General features: G+C 42.8%; 1 protein-coding gene across 2 annotated transcripts in view; it reads left to right on the top strand.

The window, feature by feature from the left end:
• Positions 1-22,258, top strand: part of roraa (RAR-related orphan receptor A, paralog a) — a 306,522-nt gene that overhangs the window by 221,557 nt on the left and 62,707 nt on the right. Inside the window, exon 1 of one of the 2 annotated variants that reach the window (XM_014124804.2) lies at positions 10,494-10,633. The exons of the other annotated variant lie outside the window; for it this stretch is intronic. Within the exon in view, the coding sequence (XP_013980279.1) occupies positions 10,603-10,633 (31 nt within the window). The 5' untranslated portion in view covers positions 10,494-10,602. Of the gene's footprint in view, positions 1-10,493; positions 10,634-22,258 lie in introns of those variants that run through there. 2 annotated transcript variants of the gene reach the window in all.

Genomic DNA, 22,258 nt, shown 5'->3' with positions numbered 1-22,258 from the left:
CGGCATAGATGTATGTTTCTAAACTCTCCAAACCCCTCTTTAAATGCTCTGCTCCCACCCCACTGAAAGAACCCCAATAGTCTCCTATTTTCCCTGAAATAGATATTCCCTTTGTTGTCTGTGTGATTTATTGAAGTCTTCCCCACAAGTGGAAGCCGCAGGAAATTGCCTGAAATGGCTCTAAATTGGTTTATGATTGTCTCGTATGGGTCGGTGCTGTTATGGTTTGATATTATGCCCTCCTCTGCTTGGAATTTATATTAAATTGATCTGTATTGTTTTCATTGGGTGTTTGTTGGATCTTGTTAATTCTACTTCAGCTGGGGGCTGGCAATACACACACACATACCCCTCCACATTGTCCATGTCGCTGTACGGATTATTCACCATTCGTCGTTGTATCTGTATCTCTGATATGTGTTGCAATCCTGGGAGACAGAGGATGGTGAGCACTTAGTCCCTATGCTCTCTATGCTCTGTGGTGTGGAGCATTGGGGCAGTGGCATGGACCTGTAGCAGTTAACATGGGTCAGCTGCATCCCAAGTCAGCCAACCTAGCCAGGCAGTGAGGGAAGGCGTGGGATGTGGGATGGCTACTGACAGACTGCTAATGAGGCCATTATCGGCTCTTGTCCTCTCCTCCAGGGCACCAGTGGAGGCTCTGAGTCTCCTCTCAATTGAATTCCATCCCACAGGGCTTGTTTACAATAAATACATTTGCTAGAATTAATCACAGAGGAGCGCAAGACACTTGACTGGGCTGGTGTTTATGCAGAGAGGCAGTGAGTATGGACCCACTGCAGTCCGGCTCAGCCCAGGTCAGCTCTTGACTGCTCTGAACTGCAGCTAGAGCTGGTTCTCTGTGGAAAGACTGACACTGGCTCTGCACACACATCAAGGAGTCATTGCTAATTCTTACCCCTCTGATTTGGGATAAGTTCAGTAAACACATATGCAAGAAATGATGGGTACTAGTCCATCTCCAGATGGAACTGAATAGAGATCAAAGAGTCACATCACCTGGGATATTTATTGACTATAACCATGGAGGGTATTCAATGTCATAACGTGAAGAGGTGGTATAACACACAAAAGACAGGGTAAACCAATGATATCAGTGTACCATTGCATAGTTCATGGATTACAGACATATAATTGATCTTACATTACATCACCACATTCATATAGCGACATTAACTCTCAGTTGTTTTGTGATTTAGGCAATGTGATAATGAGTTCAGCAACACCTCAGTATTGACATACTGTCATTGTGAATGGGCTGTAGTCAGGGGAGCGTTCCATCATTGTGCATACAGAGGAAGTGGCATTTCTGGCAGCAGCTGTCCTCAGAAACACCAGGTATTTCCTGACTTGTAGCTGTAAGTCAGCTGGTCCAGTATGTCTGCTCTTCTCACTGTGCCTAGGATGCTGAAGCTTTATCCAGAAGAAAACCAGCATTGAGACAGATTATTACACTATAGAGTGACACTCTCAGGATGAATTGTGGCTTGTATGCTTTGTCAGTCAAATCAAATCAAATATTATGTGTTACATGCTTTGTAAACAACAGTTGTAGACTGGTGAAATGCTGACTTATGGGCCTTCACCAACAATGCAGAGAGAAGGAAAATAGAGACGTAATAGAAAAGTAGTAAAGATAACTAGGCTATATTCACGGGGTACCAGTACAGAGTCGATGTGCAGGGGTACAAGATAATTGAGATAGATATGCACACATAACTAGGAATAAAGTAACTAGGCAACAGTATAGATAGTAAACAGTAGCAGTAGCATACATGATGAGTAAAAAAGGTTTGTGCAAAAAGCGTCAATGCAGATCGTCCGGGTAGCTATTTGGTTAACTATTTAACTAACTACAGTGCCCTCCGTAATTATTGGGACAGTGAAACATGTTGTCTTCTTTTGGCTCTATACTTCAACAGTTTGAATTTGAAATCAAACGTTGACTCTGAGGGTATTTGCATCCATATCGGGTGGACCGTTTAGAAATTACAACACTTTTTGTACATAGCCTCCTCATTTTAGGGGCGCAAAAGTTTTGGTACAAATTCACTTATACGTATGTGTATTAAAACAATAAAAAGTTAGGTATTTGATCTCAAATTCACAGCACACACTGACTACATCAAGCTTATGACTCTAAACATTTATTGGATGCATTTTCTGTTTGTTTTGGTTGTTTCAGAATTTTGTGCCCAATAGAAATGAATGGTAAATAATGTATTGCGTAATTTTGGAGTCACTTTTATTGTAAATAAGAATAGAATGTGTTTCTAAACCCTTCTACACGAATGTGGATGCTACAATGATTACAGATAATCCTGAATGAATTGTTAATAAGGATGAGTGAGAAAGTTACAAACGCAAAAATATCATACCTCTCTTCCAAATGCTAACCTCCCTGTTATTGTAATGGTGAGAGGTTAGCAAGTCTTGGGGGTATGATATAAAATGCTAACCTCCCTGTTATTGTAATGGTGAGAGGTTAGCATGTCTTGGGGGTATGATATAAAATGCTAACCTCCCTGTTATTGTAATGGTGAGAGGTTAGCATGTCTTGGGGGTATGATATAAAATGCTAACCTCCCTGTTATTGTAATGGTGAGAGGTTAGCATGTCTTGGGGGTATGATATAAAATGCTAACCTCCCTGTTATTGTAATGATGCGAGGTTAGCATGTCTTGGGGGTATGATATTTGTGCGTCTAACTTTCTCAATCATCATTATTCACGATTCATTCAGGATTACCCGTAATCATGGTAGAATCCACATTCATGTACAGTACATCACACTGCTTAGTAGCTAATGAGGCGATGCAAGCGGGACACAGAGGAGTACGTTTCACACATCCCCATGTGCTACATTCACCTCTCAAACTGACTCAACAGCGACCCCAGCATTGAGCTGAGCACAACTGTAGATCTGAGTCACTAGGCACCACTGTAAAAGATGTCACGCTGCTTGCTTAGCGAATACCACTTTCTCCCGATTCAGCCCATACCTGGCGCAAACTCGGGACCTCTGCCTCGCAAACACACGTCACCGCCCTCCTCAAGTGTCTTAGCCGATCGTGCCACCTCAATAGGTAGCTAATGAGGCGACGCAAGCGGGACACTTAAGGCTGAGAGAAAGTTTCACACATCCCCATGTGCTACATACAGAGTATAGAGCCAAAATAATAAAACGTGCTTCACAGTCTTATGGCTTGGGGGTAGAATCTAGTCAGGGTCCTGTTGGTTCCAGGCTTGGTGCATCGGTGTCGCTTGCCGTGCGGTAGCAGAGAGAACAGTCTAAGACTTGGGTGGTTGGAGTCTGACAATTTTTAAGGCCTTCCTCTGACATTGCCTGGTATAGAGGTCCTGGATGGCAGGGAGCTGAACTCCAGTGATGTACTTGGCTGTACAAACTACCCTCTGCAGCGCCTTGTGGTCAGATGCCAAGCAGTTGCCATACAAGACAGTAATGCAGCCAGTCAAGGTGCTCTTAATGGTACAACTGTATAACTTTTTGAGGATCTGAGGGCCAATGACAAATCTTTTCTGCCTCCTGAGAAGGAAGAGGTGTTGTCGTGTCCTCTTCAAGACTGTGTTGGTGTGTGTGGACCATGATAGATTCTTAGTGATGTGGACACCGAGGAACTCGAAGCTCTCGACCTGCTCCGCTACAGCCCTGTCGATGTGAATGGGGGCGGGTTCGACCCTCCGTTTCCTATAGTCCACGATCAGCTCCTTTGTCTTGCTGACAATGAGGTAGAGGGTATTGTCCTGGCACCACACTGCCAGGTCTCTGACTTCTACAGTTGAAGTCGGAAGTTTACATACACTTAGGTTGGAGTCATTAAAACTCGTTTTTCAACCACTCCACACATTTCTTGTTAACAAACTTGGCAAGTTGGTTAGGAGATCTACTTTGTGCATGACACAAGTAATTTTACAACAATTGTTTACAGACAGATTATTTCACTTATAATTCACGGTATCACAATCCAGTGTTTCAGAAGTTTACATACACTAAGTTGACTGTGCCTTTAACAGCTTGGAAAATGTATGGCTTTAGAAGCTTCTGATGATCTTAGGCTTGTGTGTGGCTGCTCGGCCATGGATACCCATTTCATGAAGCTCCTGACAAACAGTTATTGTGCTGAAGATGCTTCCAGAGGCAGTTTGGAAGTCGGTAGTGAGTGTTGCAACTGAGGACAGATGATTTTTACGCCCTACAGCGGTCCCATTCTGTGAGCTTGTGTTGCTAACCCTTCACGGCTGAGCAGTTGTTGCTCCTAGATGTTTCCACTTCACAATAACAGCACTTAAAGTTGACGGGGGCAGCTCTAGCAGGGCAGAAATTTGACGAACTGACTTGTTGGAAAGGTGGCCTCCTATGATGGTGCCACATTAATAGTCACTGAGCTCTTCAGTACAGGACATTCTTCTGCCAATGTTTGTCTATGGAGATTGCACGGCGGTGTGCTTGATTGTATATACCTGTCAGCAACAGGTGTTTCTGAAATAGACGAATCTACTAATTTAGCGTACATGCCTTTTTCAAGGGTTTGTAAAATAAATGTTATAACTATTTGGTTTTAATATCACTTCTTGAAGAGCATAGTCAGACCTATACATTTTCAATTATTCCACATTTAGCTCTATCATCATTACTGCAAGTAACTGCATGCTTTTCATGATCAGTAAACAGCAGTTGAACATTTCATTTCAGATATGTGAGGGTAGGCTATCTATTTGGCATGTAGCTAGCTAGCTAACAATGTGTCATTTGGTTTGCTTCATCAGAGATTAGGCTTTTGGAAAGTTGGACTTCTGTCATCACCACTATAAATGGCAAGCAAATCAAACAATATTAAAACATATATATATATATATATATATATATACATATATACACACACATACATCTATATCTATATATATATCCATCTAGTTGATCCCCTGATAGTTAGCTTGTTAACTAGCTATATTGACGTGACCTGTTATTAGCTAGCTAGCCAATGTGATGTGATCAAACAATGTAGCCTATCATGTCTGTCAGCAGCATTCGGGATTAAACAGTCTCAAACACAATGTTGAAAAGGGGATAATATTAGCTAAGTTCGCTAGGTAGGCCTACGTTGGTTGGAGAAAAAAAGTACATTAGGTCCACTTACCACTATGTTTAGCCAACTGTACAAAATGTATACCGGTAGCTCGTAAATTAAACATTATCAGCTAACAGTACATCGGCAAATGTGCCCTTCTGCAGCTGTCACGTCGGTATTAATAATTCGGGAGACAGACTCAGGAATGCGTAATATGGGTTTTTATTGCACCCAAATGACGTGTTAAGGCACAGGGACGAAGACCAAACAAACACGTAACAAAACACAGGGTAGAAACCCAAAACAGAATAAATAACACACGCACACAATGATTAACACATTGGACGAGACCCGTAATCATCTACGCTATCCACAATGGCACGAAAGCCAAAACACACAGCACAGGTACTCACGCGCACCAACAGACATTGTAACAATAATTGACAGCCCAATGGAAACCAAAGGGCCCACTTACACAAGTACTAATAAGTGGGAATAGGGGATAGGTGTGCGTAATGAAAGTTCCGGAGGGATCCGTGACAGCTGCTTGACAGGCAGAGCCAACAAAGGATGGGAAATTAACCTAAACCACACATACTTGTCAGATATACTTCACTTTTATTTTATATCACTCAAATATCCAATTAATGGTGACCAATATTGAGAGATATCATGAGGCTACCCTCACAAATGTGGAATTACAGTACACGATCAATTGATATTTACTGATCCTGAAAGCATGCAGTTATTTGCTGTATAACTCTGATGATAGAGCTAAATGGGATACCTAGTCAGTTGTGTAACTGAATGCATCTTCCACATTTAACCCAACCCCTCTGAATCAGAGAGGTGTGGAGGGCTGCCATAATCGACATCCACGGAATAGTGAGTTAACTGCCTTGTTCAGAACAACAGATTTTTACCTTGTCAGCTCAGGGATTCGATCCAGCAACCTTTCAGTTACTGGCCCAGCGCTCTAACCACTAGGCTACCTGCTGCCACTGTGCAAATGTGCTCAATTATTTTGCATGGAATAATCAGACATTTGTAGTTGTGAGTATGCTCTTCGAGAGGTGATAATATTACAACCAAATAGGGTCTTATCGTCGATGTTGATCAGGCCTACCACCGTGGTGTTGTCAGCAAACTTAATGATGGTGTTGTAGTCATGTGCGGCCACAATGTTGTGGGTGAACAGGGAGTACAGGAGAGGACTAAGCATGCACCCCTGAGGGGCCCCCATGTGGAAGGCCAACAAAGGCGGATGGGTTTTTGCCTACCCTCACCACCTGGGGGTGGCCCATCAGGAAGTCCCGGATCCAATTGTGGAGAGAGGAGTTCAGTCCCAGGGTCCTTAGCTTAGTGATGAGCTTGGAGGGCACTATGGTGTTAAATGCTGAGCTGAAGTCAATGCACAGCATTCTCACATAGGTGTTCCTCTTGTCCAGGTGGGAGAGTACAGTGTGGTGTGCAATAGAGATCACATCATCTGTGGATCTGTTGGGGTGGTATGCAAATTGGAGTGGGTCCAGGGTGTCTGGGATGATGGTGTTGATGTGAGCCATAACAAGCCTTACAAAGCATTTCATGGCTACAAATGTGAGTGCTACGGGGCGATAGTCATTTAGACAGGTTACCTTGGCATTCTTGGGCACAGGGACTATGGTGGTCTGCTTGAAACATGTAGATATTACATGCTTGGTCAGGGAGAGGTTGAAAATGTCTGTGAAGACACTTGCCAACTGGTCAGTGCATGCTCTGAGTATGCATCCTGGTAATCAGTCTGGCCCTACGGCCTTGTGAATGTTAACCTGTTGGGGCTAGGGGGCAGTATTTTCACGGCTGGATAAAAAAAATGTACCCGATTTAATCTGGTTACTAATCCTACCCAGTAACTAGAATATGCATATACTTATTATATATGGATAGAAAAAACCCTAAAGTTTCTAAAACTGTTTGAATGGTGTCTGTGAGTATAACAGAACTCATTTGGCAGGCAAAACCCTGAGACATTTTCTGACAGGAAGTGGATACCTGATGTGTTGAATTACCTTTAAGCCTATGCCATTGAAACACACAGGGGTTGATTAATGTTTTGGCACTTCCTATTGCTTCCACTAGATGTCACCAGCCTTTACAAAGTGTTTTGAGTCTTTTACTGTGAGATCTGACCGAACAAGAGCCATGGAACGGTGATGGCCGATTAGACTCTGGCGCGAGTTCATGTTGGGTACCCTCGTTCCAATACGTTATAAAAGAGGATGCATTCGTCCACCTTGAATATTATTCATGTTCTGGTTAAAAAGGCCCTAATGATTTATGCTATACAACGTTTGACATGTTTGAACGAACGTAAATATATTTTTTCCCCTCGTTCATGAAGTGAAGTCCGGCGGGCTTAGATCATGTGCTAACAAGACGGAGATTTTTGGACATAAATGATGAGCTTTTTTGAACAAAACTACATTCGTTATGGACCTGTGATACCTGGAAGTGACATCTGATGAAGAGAATCAAAGGTAATGGATTATTTACATAGTATTTTCGATTTTAGATCTCCCCAACATGGCGGCTAGTCTGTATCGCAACGCGTATTTTTCTGGGCGCAGTGCTCAGATTATTGCAAAGTGTGATTTCCCAGTAAGGTTATTTTTAAATCTGGCAAGTTGATTGCGTTCAAGAGATGTAAATCTATAATTCTTTAAATGACAATATAATATTTTACCAATGTTTTCTAATTTTAATTATTTAATTTGTGGTGCTGACTTGACTGCCGGTTATTGGAGGGAAACGATTTCCTCAACATCAATGCCATAGTAAAACGCTGTTTTTGGATATAAATATGAACTTGATAGAACTAAAAATGCATGCATTGTCTAACATAATGTCCTAGGAGTGTCATCTGATGGCGATTGTAAAAGGTTAGTGCATCATTTTAGCTGGTTTTATGGTTTTGGTGACCCTGTCTTTGAATTGACAAAACATTACACACAGCTATTGTCAATGTACTCTCCTAACATAATCTAACTTTATGCTTTCGCCATAAAACCTTTTTGAAATCGGACAACGTGGTTAGATTAAGGAGATGTTTATCTTTCAAAGGGTGTAAGATAGTTGTATGTTTGAAAAATTTGAATTTTGACATTTATTTGGTTTCAAATTTGCCGCTCTTGAAATGCACCTGCTGTTGATGGAGTGCACCACGGGGGGGGGACGCTAGCGTCCCACCTAGCCCATAGAGGTTAACCTGTTTAAAGGTCATACTCACATCGGGTACGGAGAGAGTGATCACACAGTCATCTGAAACAGCTCGTGCTCTCATGCATGGTTCAGTGTTGCTTGCCTTGAAGCGAGCATAGAAGGCATTTAGCTTGTCTGGTCTTTATTGTGTCAATGATGGCCGGTGGGTGCTTTCACACATTGTCCTCAACCAAGGTTTTACAAAAGTCATACAGATTCACGTACAGTAAACATACACCCACCACAGACACAATGCACACAAACAAACTCGACTCTATCCTTCCCACTCTCGCTTTCACACACAGACAGTGTAGTGTAGTGTAGATGTTCCTTTCCTCAGAGATAAGCAGTCTTTAGACTAAACTGTTGTTATCTGCAGTCATCTGAAAGTTTGGGAAGAAAGTGCAAAGCAGAGTGCAGCCAGGAGAGAGTGTATGTGAGGTCACAGTGGGGCCTGGCCGCCCTGGGGCCAAAGCCATGCTGTTTTATAAACAAGGACCTAACAACAACAGCAGTGAGATGGCCCCTGGTTTTAGACTTACTGATACTGTAGCAACTAGTAGCACACGGCCAAGGCAACCACACAACAGTGTTTTCTGTGCTGAAAGTGACAGTTTAATCTGGCTCTGCGTGGGCTAGCAGAATGACTTATATAGAGAGCAACACAGGGTATTGTGGTTATCCAGCCTGAGAGACACTAGGTTTCAGTGTGACGGGGGAATTAAATGTGTTTACCACCTCATCACGTTCACTCGTTTGTAACCATGACACGCTTCATTTGATGATATCTGCAGCTGAATTCTATTTTGTTCATTAGATTGTGTGCAGTGACAGACCCGTGTTGACATAACATGAGCTAATGTGTTTATAGTTTCTCTAATGGATCATGTAGAGGTCGTAATGAAACACGTTCATTTGCTAGATTTATGGGGTCATGGGCAGGAGGTTCATTTGCATACTTGATGTATCATAGGTCGTGATCCCTACTGTATACATAGTATACCCTTCCTGCAGCAGTACCAATAGGACAAGTTGGCTGTAGACATATACACATGGTGGAATATGGAACATTAGAGGGATGTTTGCCAAATAATAACTGGGCATGTCAAAAATTGCAAATTAATTTGGTAAAACTGCCAGTCCAAACTATTAGCATGAAAGATGTCGAAATAATGCAATGAAGTATTTTGAATATTTCTTGAGAAGGGATGATATGGAAATTCAAAATGAACCCGGTTATTGGCCAGAGCCGGATGGCGCTATGAACAGAATATTGGGTCAGAGAGTGCCAGCTGGTAAGGGGTCTGAACAGATTATCATAGGAGCGAGAGAGAGAGAGTGAGAGAGAGAGGGCAAGAGAGAGAGAGAGAGAGAGAGGGTGAGAGAAAACAATAGAGAGAAACTCACCCGTCAGTCACTGTGGGGTGGAGGGGATCAGCCAAACCCTTTCGTCACTATCTCCCCTTTCTCACCTGCCAGAGCTTGCGTGTGTGAGCCGTGGGAGAGAGGGAGAGGAGGTGAGAGGTGGTGTGAGTCCTGTGGAGAGGTCAGGGGATGGGCTGAACCTCCACTCATCCGTCCTCCACTCGTCCGTCTGGGCTCTGTAAGGCCCCACCGCTGCGCTGCAGGTAGACATCTGGAGGCAGAATGAGTAGTACCATCTAGAGAAGATGAACAGAGGACTTCTGTTATCACTGAGCCACAGGGAATTAGACAGCCTCTCTCTAGATTATCTCCCTTTTGCTCTCTGTTTTCTATATTATCTCCTTCCCTCATTCTCATTGAATGTATTTGTCTACTTATTTTATTTATCTTCCCTTTTCTCTCTATTCCAGTCTCTCCTGAACTTTTTCCTTCTCATTCCTTAGTTTTCCTATTTTCTTTACATTATGAAAGCAAGAAAGGGAATGGAATTTTTGTTTCTGGCAGAGAAACTGTTATGACTTTATCCTGGCACTAAACGATAAGCAAGACAAGATAGTGAAAGTGTGCTGTGTCTAGAGAGCCCTCAGACAAGCCTTAGCACTGCAAACAGCGCCTGAGCTCTCAGCGCCCCCACTGGCTGCCTGCTGTGCCAATCAAAGGCAGGGGGTGGGAACAGGCGGACATGAGTGCTGATGTCACAGTCACATGGATTCTCGTGTGTTCATGCTCGGAGGCTGAGAGACAGAGCTGTGCTGGCCAGCTGCTGCTGAGACAGCAGTGGAGGGCTTTGCGCTGGTGATAGTGCTCTCTTATGGACTCGGAGCTTAATGATGTATTTTGTGATTTCAGCTATGAAAGGTAAGAGCAGAATGCATGCATGCTGTTTCCACGGTGCAATAGGCAGCTAGAGTAACAAGTAGGGAAGTGAAGCTTCTCTCTATTCACTGCCTGCCAACTCTCCATTTCAGTCGCCTGCAAAGAGAGAGAGAGAGAGACTGCCTCAGAATTTTGTTTATTACCAGGGAATTAAGCTGTGGAAATATCAACAACAACAAAAAAAAATTCTGGGAGGAAATCAAGTTAGAAATTCAAAACAGATGATAAGATGTGTGTGTTGGGATGTTTCTCTAAAGTGAATAGGACTGTTACTCTCATGGTATCTGTTATGTGTGCTTTCTCTGTGTTGGTGTGTGTTTAATAAATTAGAGTCAGTGTGGTCATACTATAGCACTGATCTCTTTCTGATGAGAAATACAGCCCTCCAGCTCTTGCGACAATTCCAAGTTTTGAAGGGTAGACATACGGGGGTGGACGAGGGGAGGGGACGGCTGGGATGGGGGTTTCACGGGTCCCTTTAGCAGTTCTTTCTCCTGGGCTATTAATTCTGTTCCATTCCAGAGGACGTGTTTGTCTGTTCAGAGGGGAGAGTTGCGTGGCAGACTGGTAGTGTTGAACGTGGCTTGCAGACGGGGCGACAAGGCACTGGCTGGCGCAATTGGCAGACTAGGATTCTTTGAGTTGATACTGCTGTGTTTCTTGTGTTCCACTGACCTATTTTTTGGTAGTTGGGCATGGCCATGGGAGCAAGGCTGGGTCCTCCTCCCAGTCTCAGTGTCGTGATCCTGCATGCTTAATCCCAGTTCTTCCACCCCCACCATCATACAGTCACACGCACACTCACACATGCATGCGCAAATACACATGCAGGCACACACACCATCACCAACCCCTTGTGGGCCATGAACAATGCATTCACATCCATTCGCACACACACACACACACACACACACACACACACACACACACACACACACACACACACACACACACACACACACACACACACACACACACACACACACACACACACACACACACACACACACTCACACACACACACACACACACACACACATTCTTGCATATACACATATGCATACCCAAGCATTACGTGCTCTTACACACACACACACACACACACACACACACACACACACACACACACACACACACACACACACACACACACACACAGAAAATAGTCACTGTGAAACTCAGGCAGCTGTCATTGTGTGTTAGATGCTACAGTACATCCTCACCAATCACTGCATTTCTAATACATATATTGTGTGGAAACATTTTTGCATTTTCCACTACATTCTTTTTTTATTTTTTTATTTACACTGAGACTTGAAAATTCTGAGAATATGATCTTGACCACCTCTGTACCGAGAGGGACAGTTGTGTGAAGTTTTGAACGCGCACTTGATCACAATGTGTGAAATTCCTGTGATAGAGTGAGATTACGTAGTTGACAGAGATGTGTGAGATTACGTAGTTGACAGAGATGTGTGAAATTCCTGTGATAGAGTGAGATTACGTAGTTGACAGAGATGTGTGAAATTCCTGTGATAGAGTGAGATTACGTAGTTGACAGAGATGTGTGAAATTCCTGTGATAGAGTGAGATTACGTAGTTGACAGAGATGTGTGAAATTCCTGTAATAGAGTGAGATTACCTAGTTGACAGAGATGTGTGAAATTCCTGTAATAGAGTGAGATTACGTAGTTGACAGAGATGTGTGAAATTCCTGTAATAGAGTGAGATTACCTAGTTGACAGAGATGTGTGAAATTGTGGGAGAATGACATTTTGTGACACTGAGGCAGATTTGAAAGATCAGCCCTTTAACCCAATGCCCTTTTATATAAACTTATTTGGAATATGGAAAATGTAGAAATATATTTATTTATTGGTGTGGCTGTGCAAAATCAAATACATTTTTTCCCTTTCCCGTTTTTATTCCAGATGCAATTTCCGTTATTTTTCAAGATGTATTTATTTCTGTATAAGGGCATGTCTGCCTTGAATCAAGATGTATTTATTTCTGTATAAGGGCATGTCTGCCTTGAATCAAGATGTATTTATTTCTGTATAAGGGCAGGTCTGCCTTGAATCAAGATGTATTTATTACAGTGTAAGGGTAGGTCTGCATTCAATCAATATGTATTTATTACTGTGTAAGGGCAGGTCTGCATTCAATCAATATGTATTTATTACTGTATAAGGGCAGGTCTGCATTGCATCAATATGTATTTATTACAGTGTAAGGGCAGGTCTGCATTGCATCAATATGTATTTATTACAGTGTAAGGGCAGGTCTGCATTCAGTCAAGATGTATTTATTACAGTGTAAGGGCAGGTCTGCATTCAGTCAAGATGTATTTATTACTGTGTAAGGGCAGGTCTGCATTGAATCCATAAACCAATAGTGTCATTATTCAGTTAAATCTTATCACAATACATCACTGAGTTGGAATAGGTTTTTGAGGATTTGAAGCCTTTCCAAGTAGATACTTATTTGATTGTTACATCATGATGAAAGTGGTCATTTTAGGCCCTTTTTAGACCTATACATGCCTCCTGTAAGACCCTATGATCTGTGAACAATATGGTACAGACAACATCTTGGTGTCATCATACTCTTATACTGTGGAGTATGTCTATATTCTGAAATACAATTTAAATCATTAAAAATATGATTTCATATCCTTCATACCCTTTTTGATTTTCCATTTGACATGATGTTTGGAACAATATACTCTTCAAACACATCGCATTTCCAGAGTGGGCTCTCTGCTACGTTTGAAGAAATGATCCATTTTATACATTGATCATTAACCAATCACAGCCCTCCTGTAAGATTGCACATTCAGCAAATCAACAGCAGAGGGAGTTCCCTTTGAATCAATTTTCCTATGAACTGTGTTGGTGGCGCTCATGAAACTGATCATAACTTTAAAAGATGCAGAGAGCCTGCTCTGAAAATGTGATGTACTTACAGAGTATATTGTTTAAAACAATATGTCTAAAAATGAACAACATCCAAAAGGGTACTTTTGATATATTCATATTAATAGTTTTAATGTGGAATACATTCATGTGTAAAATGTTATTTCACAATGTAGCGATACTCCATATTTTAGAGAACAGTATTAGGAGTTTAATGACACCAAGATGTTGTCTGTACGGTTCACAGATCATAGGGTCTTACAGGAGGTATGTATAGGACACTTTCATAGAGATTTAAAAAAAAAATGGTTTGTGTTGCAAATGTAAAAAGCACATCAAACATCCTTCCTCCTAATGAGGTTTCTATGTGACAATTGCCAGAACAATCTGAGATAGAGAAAATATTTCCAGGCCATGCTGGCATGTAATCACCCAGAGGAGTTGTGTATTGATATGTATTTTTACAAGAGATTGTGTTTTATATGTCGCTACTTTTCAACAGAGCTATGGTCTCTTTCTCTCTCTCTCTCTCTCTCTCTCTCTCTCTCTCTCTCTCTCTCTCTCTCTCTCTCTCTCTCTCTCTCTCTCTCTCACTCTCTCTCTCACTCTTTCTCTTTCCAGTCGCACAGCCACACCACTGCCTCACAAGTACCTAATTACCTGTAATGGAAACATCCCTCTCATTACCCCATGCAAATTAGCCAGCCTACTCAGCACAATTAAGATGAAAATTCTAAATATTAATTACATAATTAAAGAAAGACGTTTGATGTACCAAAAGACAGAAAAAAATAAAGTGTGTTTCATCTACATTATAATTAACCTGTCATCAAGATATGAATATGAAGCTTCTGTTTTGCATACAGACAGTGCATAACTATGTGATTTACCACGAGTGTCTACTAGACTGTAAACATTGTTCAGGGGATGGAGAAAACGTAAAGCTAAATTCCGTGTTAATAAGGCAGTAAATATTTGCTGTAGCTTTGGTGCTCTTTGTCTCTTCCTATCCGCAAGCGGGTGAAGTGCTCTGGACTACCGCCGCGTGCTGCAGGGTTCCAACATCACAGCAGAGGTTAACAAGATTGGCTATTATCCAGTTAGGGACTGAGAACACGGAAAGCCAGTCAAAAATCAAAACAGATTCAGGTGAAGGCAAATTTTTGCCCACAAGTGAGGGTTGAAAATAAGAGTGACCAGGTAGGAATGATGTTTCTTATAAAGTCCCGTTTTTTATTCATATCAGATCAACAAGCATTTACATAATATTGTCTGAATAGCCTCACCACGACAAGAGAGACTGATCATCATTTTTTTTAACCTAATTCTAAAAATGTGTTATAATCAAAATAATAATTTTCTCAAAACATAATCTCCTTTTATAGTATAATGTCTTTTTATAGTATAATTTACCTCATTGGTTTTAATGTTATTATATTAAATCGCCTATGTGTTTATGAAAAATATTTAGAGTTCGTTTTCGTATTCTCAGAGCCCATCCAGCCATCCATTATTACTAATGGCAATGTAAGAGTAGTTAGTAAGCTAACAGCCGTCTCTTAGAGAGAAATTTGGTGTGTTTAGGAGCCATGTATGCTCAGATCTCTCCCTGCACAATGCCTTGGGTGAGGACGTGGAGTGGCATTTCCACAGGTTATTAAAGAGTGTGAGGTGTGCCGCTGTCTGGAACGCGCTGTGAGACCGACCGACTGACTGACGCACTTCCTGGCTGGACGGACTGGTTAATGAGATATTGATTGCCCATTGAGAGCATGGATTTTTTATTTAGCTCCATAGAGGCTCTGAGGACAGGGACGTGCAGTTTGGAGTGATAGAGGAGACTGCAGGAAGGAGATTGAGCCTAACACAGGGCAGAACCCAGCAGTGATACTCCTACCCTGTACCCTGCCGTGTGCTATGGCTGTGGCTATGGCTACACTGTGCCATGATATGCCCAGGCCTCCACTCTAGCACTTGAGGATGCCTGACAGCTTGGAAATGCACCTGGTTGCTAGTCACACCTCACACTCCTGACAGATTAACTCACTCACTAACGTGAGGTTATATCAGATCACACTCTCCTGCCTTATTTTTAATCAAGGTGTGGTCTCATACAAACACAGTGGCTCATGAAGTCGATAACTCAGGATATACTGTAGTATTACAATATGATCCTATTTCTGATTTTACAGTTCCCTGCTGAGCAGATAGCTCTAATGTAAGGGGTCATTTTCTGCTTTAACTCTCACTCTGTATTTAAGTGCACACACATATGAATTCTTTGAAGTGTCTTCCCGTCCTATAGCATTTAGGAGTGCCTACTGTACAAAAGTGCTATAATACTCCCTCCCTCAGCACACCTCATAACACATTCAGTACAGGTCCACCTGTTCCTGCACCAACCAATCACTCCACCTCAACATTCACATACAGAAATAGATTATTTTACACATACATTTAGAGGAATGTTTGTTTTTCAGCTTAGAGAGAGAGAGAGCGAGAGAGAGAGAGCAAGAGAGAGAGCGAGAGAGCAAGAGAGAGAGAGAGAGAGAGAGAGAGAGAGAGATATTAGAGGAGTGTATTGAGAGTAGCCAGTGGATTGTGCACTAAGAGCAGAAAGGGGATTATCTGTTGCTGTCAGTCTTCAAAGGGCCTTTGGATAGAGACAGCTCTGTATGCAGTCACAGTGTTTATCTGTAGTCTCAGTATCCATTGACCTGTTGTCTGGATGTGAATCACACCATGTCCATGATATGCATACATTTTCACAATGGATATAATTTCAACACAATGTCATTTTATGATCTATACTGTATGTTATAGATCTGATATTATATCCATGGTGTGTTTCTCTGACTTCTTTGCTGGCACTCTCCTGCACCTGCAGTGTCCTCCCAAGCTCCTCCTGCCGGGGCAAAGAAGTTAAAAGCGATTTAACAGATTGAAGAGGGGAATGGTTTTCTGAGTACTTTTATTCTGTGCGTGTCTTGTAGCATTGCCTTTTTTTCTCCACAGATCTCTAGAGGGCTGTCCACTGGCCTTTTGAAGTTGCATCAAAGAGGAAATGGGGAAGAAAAAGCATTATTGATTTTGCGTTTTGTCTGACTCAAATGCTGAGGAATAAAGACACATAAGGAGAGAGGTGTTGGCACCGGGGTTGCTTTGAGAGAGGAGGGGGAGGGAGACGGAGAGATGGGGGTATAGAGATGTATAGGTGAGGAACTCGAGAGATAGAGTTAATACATCTCTCCCCAGAGCCTCCTGCACTGTTCAGCTGTTTCCCCTGCTAGCTACCTTTGTGCTCCTCTCCAATGCTGCAGTAAATAAACCCATTAAAAAAGGCCAGAGACAAACCTCTCTGGTCTCTCTTCCTCCATGTCAGATATAGTGCCTTCAGAAAGTATTCATATGATTTATTCTACATTTTGTTGTTTTACAGACTGAATTCAACATGGATCAAATACATTTGTTTCTCACCCATCTACACACAATACCCAATAATTACAAAGTGAACATTTGTTTAGAGAATTTTTTGCAAATGTATTCAATATGAAATACAGAAATATCAAATTTACATAAGTGTTCACACCCCAGAGTCAATACTTAGTAGAAGCACCATTGGCAGCAATTACAGCTTTGAGTCCTCTTGGGTATGTCTGTATCAGCTTTGCACATCAGGATTTAGGGATTTTCTCCCATTCTTCCTTGAGTATTTTGGTGAACAGCAATCGTCAAGTCTTTCCACAGATTTTCCATGGGATTAAATTCTGGGCCACTCAAGGACTGTCACGTTCTTGTTCTGAAGCCAGTCCAGGGTTGCATTGGATATATGCTTGGGGTCATTGTCCTGTTAGAAAGTAAATCTTTGCCCTAGTCTAAGGTTGTTTGCACTCTGAAGCAGGCTCTCATTAGGATTTGCCTGTATTTGGCTCCATTCATTGATCCCTCCAGCCTCCCAGTCCCTGAAAAGCATCCCCATTGTATGATGCTGCTACCATGCATCAAGTTTTACATTTTAGTCATTTAGCAGACACTCTTATCCAGAGTGACTTACAGTAGTGAGTGAATATATTTTTCATACCCATGGAAATCAAACCCACAACCCTGGCGTTGCAAGTGCCGTGCTCTACCAAGTGAGCCACACGGGACCAGGGATGTTGTTAGACGGGTGATGAGCTGTCCCTGGTTTTCTCCAGACATAGCGCTTTGCATTCAGGTCAGAGTTACATTTTTCTCTCATCAGACCACATACTCTTTTGCCTATTAATCTTATAGTCTTTCACATGCCTTTTTGCGAACTCCAGGCGTGCTGTCCTGCCTTTTTCTCAGGTGTGGCTTCCGTCTGGCCACTCTCCCATTAAGCCCAAATTGGTGAAGTGCTGTAGAGACCATTCTCCCATCTCAGCCAAGGAACTCTGTAGTTCTGTCAGAGTGGTCATTGGCTTCTTTGTCACCTCCCCTGACCAAGGTTCATCTTGCATCTTGTGGGGCCCCATACTCAGTTTGGTCGGACGGCCAGCTCTAGGCAGAGTCTGGGTAGTTACATATTTTTCCAATTCCCATTGATGGATACCACTGTGCTCTTGGAAACGGTAAACACTCTAGAAATGGTTTTATACCCTTCCCCAGAAATGTGCATGTGTAGATGGGTGAAATTTAAAAAACGATTTTATAGATTTTGAATTTGCTGTAACTCAACAAAATGTGGAATAAGTCAAGGGGTATGAATACTTTCTGAAGGCACTGTATCTTATCCCCAGCTCCATCAGGTCCCCTCACCTCACCCCACTGTTGAACTGCTTTTCTCTGACAAGCCAAGCTGCTCAATTCTCAGCTGTAATCAAATACAGTATGTGCGCTAGGTAAGTGTGAAGTGGCAGGCTAGAAGAGAAACTGTTGTTCGTGGGCTGTTTCACCCTTATCTGTCAAGGGTTGGCTGATGAAAGCAGAGGGGTTCTCTGCTGTAATTGACCTAAGAGTGACATCAAATCAAATTTTGTTGGTCCCATACACATATTTAGCAGATGTTATTGTGGGTGTAGCGAAATGCTTGTGTTCCTAGCTCCAACAGTGCAGTAATATCTAACAATATCTAACAATTCACAACAATACACACAAATCTAAAGTAAAATAATGAAGTTAAGAAGTACATAAATATTAGGACGAGCAATGTCGGAGTGGTATTGACTAAAATACAGTATATACATATGAAATGAGTAAAGGAGTATGTAAACATTATTAAAGTGATTAGTGTTCCATTATTAAAGTGACCAGTGATTCCATGTCTATGTATATAGGGCATTAGCCTCTAAGGTGCAGGGTTGAGTAACTGGGTGGTAGTTGGCTAGTGATGGCTATTTAACAGTCTGATGGCCTTGAGATAGAAGCTGTTTTTCAGTCTCCCAGCCCCAGCTTTGATGCACCTGTACTGACCTCGCCTTCTGGATGGTAGCGGGGTGAACAGGCTGTGGCTCGGGTGGATGTTGTCCTTGATGATCTTTTTGGCCTTCCTGTGACATCGGGTGCTGTAGGTGTCCTGGGGGGCAGGCAGTGTGCCCCCGGTGATGCATTGGTCAGACCGCACCACCCTCTGGAGAACCCTGCGGTTGCGGGCTGTGCAGTTGGCGTACCAGGCGGTGATACATCCCGACTGGATGCTTTCAATTGTGCATCTGTAAAAGTTTGTGAGGGTCTTAGGGCCCAAGCCGAAGTTCTTCAGCCTCCTGAGGTTGAAGAGACACTGTTGCACCTTCTTCACCACACTGTCTGTGTAGGTGGACCATTTCAGATCGTCGGTGATGTGTACGCCGAGGAACTTGACGTTTTTCACCTTCTCCACTGCGGCCCTGTCGATGTGGATAGAGGTGTGCTCTCTCTACTGTTTCCACAATCATGCCCTTCGTTTTGTTGATGTTGAGGGAGAGGTTATTTTCCTGGCACCACTCCGTCAGGGCCCTCACCTCCTCCTTGTAGGCTTTCTCATCATTGTTGGTAATCTGGCCTACAACTGTTATGTTTTGTATGCAAACTTGATGATTGAGTTTGAGGCATGCGTGGCCAAGCAGTCATGGGTGAACAGGAAGTACAGGAGGGGGCTTAGTATGCACCCTTGTGGGGCCCCTGTGTTGAGGATCAGTGAAGCGGAGTTGTTGTTTTCTACGTTCACCACCTGGGGGCGGCCCCTCAGGAAGTCCAGGACCCAGTTGCACAGGGCGGGGTTCAGACCCAGGGCCCTGAGCTTAATGATGAGCTTGGAGGGTACTATGGTGTTGAAGGCTGAGCTATAGTCAATGAACAGCAGGTGGTATAGGGCAGTGTGCAGTGCGATGGCGATTGCATCGTCTGTGGATCTATTAGGGTGGTATGCAAAATAAAGTGGGTCTAGGGTGTCAAGTAAGGTAAAGGTGATATGATCCTTAAGTAGCCTCTCAAAGCACTTCATGATAACAGAAGTGAGTCCTACAGGGCGATAGTCATTTAGTTCAGTTACCTTTGCTTTCTTGGGTACAGGAACAATGGTGGACATCTTGAAGCAAGTGGGGACAGCAGACTGGGATAAGGAGAGATTGAATATGTCCGTAAAAACTCCAGCCAGCTGGTCTGCGCATGCTCTGAGGACGCAGCTAGGGATGCCGTCTGGGCCGGAAGCCTTGTGAGGGTTAACACGTTTAAATGTCTTACTCATGTCGACCACAGAGAACGAGAGCCCACAGTCCTTGGGAGCGGGCCGCATCGGTGGCACTGTGTTAACCTCAAAGCGGGTGAAGAAGGTGTTTAGCTTCTCTGGGAGCAAGACGTTGGTGTCCGAGACATGGCTGGTTTCCCCTTTGTAATCCATGATTGTCTGTAGACCCTGTCACATACGTCTCACATCTGAGTCATTGAATTGCGACTCCACTTTGTCTCTTGCCTGTTTGATTGCCTTACGGAGGGCATAACTACACTGTTTGTATTTGACCATATTCCCAGTCACCTTGCCATGGTTAAATGTGGTGGTTTGCGCTTTCAGTTTTGCGCAAATGCTGCCATCTATCCACGGTTTCTGATTTGGGTAGGTTCTAATAGTCACAGTGGGAACAACACTTCCTGATGACTCAGTCACCATGTCAGTGTATACGTAGATGTTATTCTCAGAGGCTACACGCAGACATATCACGCAGACATATCCCAGTCTGCGTGATCAAAACAATCTTGAAGCATGGATTCCAATTGGTCAGACCAGCATTGAATAGACCTTAGCACGGGTACTTCCTGTTTGAGTTTCTGCCTATAGGAAGGGATGAACAAAATGGAGTCATGATCTGATTTGCCGAAGGGAGGGCGGGAGGGGGCGGGGGGGTGGGGGGTCTTGTAGGCATCCTGGAAGTTGGAGTAGCAGTGGTCAAGTGTTTTAGCAGCTTTCCAATTTGCACAAAGTCCAGTGTAGTTCGTTGAGGGCCGCCGTGTTATCGGCTTGAGGGGGAATATACACGGCTGTGACTATAACTGAAGAGAATTCTCTTGGGAGTTAACCTCTCTGGGCTAGGTGGGACGAAATCGTCCCACCTACGCAACAGCCAGTGTAATCCCGTGGCGCGATTTTCAAATACCTTAGAAATGCTATTACTTCAATTTCTCAAACATATGACTATTTTACACCATTTTAAAGACAAGACTCTCGTTAATCTAACCACACTGTCCGATTTCAAAAAGGCTTTACAACGAAAGCAAAACATTAGATTATGTCAGCAGAGTACCCAGCCAGAAATAATCAGACACCCATTTTTCAAGCTAGCATATAATGTCACAAAAACCCAGAAGACAGCTAAATGCAGAACTAACCTTTGATGATCTTCATCAGATGACACACCTAGGACATTATGTTATACAATACATGCATGTTTTGTTCAATCAAGTTCATATTTATATCAAAAACCAGCTTTTTACATTAGCATGTGACGTTCAGAACTAGCATACCCCCCGCAAACCTCCGGTGAATTTACTAAATTACTCAGGATGAACGTTCACAAAAAACATAACAATTATTTTAAGAATTATAGATACAGAACTCCTTTGTGCAATCGAGGTGTCCGATTTTAAAATAGCTTTTCGGTGAAAGCACATTTTGCAATATTCTGAGTACATAGCCCAGCCATCACGGCTAGCTATTTAGACACCCACCAAGTTTAGCCCTGACCAAACTCCGATTTACTATTACAAAAGTTTGATTACCTTTGGTGTTCTTCGTCAGAATACACTCCCAGGACTGCTACTTCAATAACAAATGTTGGTTTGGTCCAAAATAATCCATAGTTATATCCAAATAACGGCGTTTTGTTCGTGCGTTCAAGACACTATCCGAAGTGTAAATAAGGGTCACGAGCATGGCGCATTTCGTGACAATTTTTTTTGAAATATTCCATTACCGTACTTCGAAGCATGTCAACCGCTGTTTAAAATCCATTTTTATGCAATTTTTCTCGTAAAAAAGCGATAATATTCCGACCGGGAATCTGCGTTTAGGTAAACAGACGAAAGAAAACAAAGCATGAGGTCGACTCGGGCACGCGCCTGAGTCTCACAGTACTGTAACCAGCCACTACCCAAATGCGCTACTTTTTTTCAGCCAGAGCCTGCAAAGCCACGATTCAGCTTTTTGCCGCCTTCTGAGAGCCCATGGGAGCCGTAGGAAGTGTCACGTAACAGCAGAGAT

This window comes from Salmo salar, chromosome ssa10, assembly GCF_905237065.1.
Source record: "Salmo salar chromosome ssa10, Ssal_v3.1, whole genome shotgun sequence".
NCBI lineage: Eukaryota > Metazoa > Chordata > Actinopteri > Salmoniformes > Salmonidae > Salmo > Salmo salar.
The sequence above is the reverse complement of the archived record's forward strand: the minus strand, read 5'-3'. Positions and strand labels throughout refer to the sequence as shown.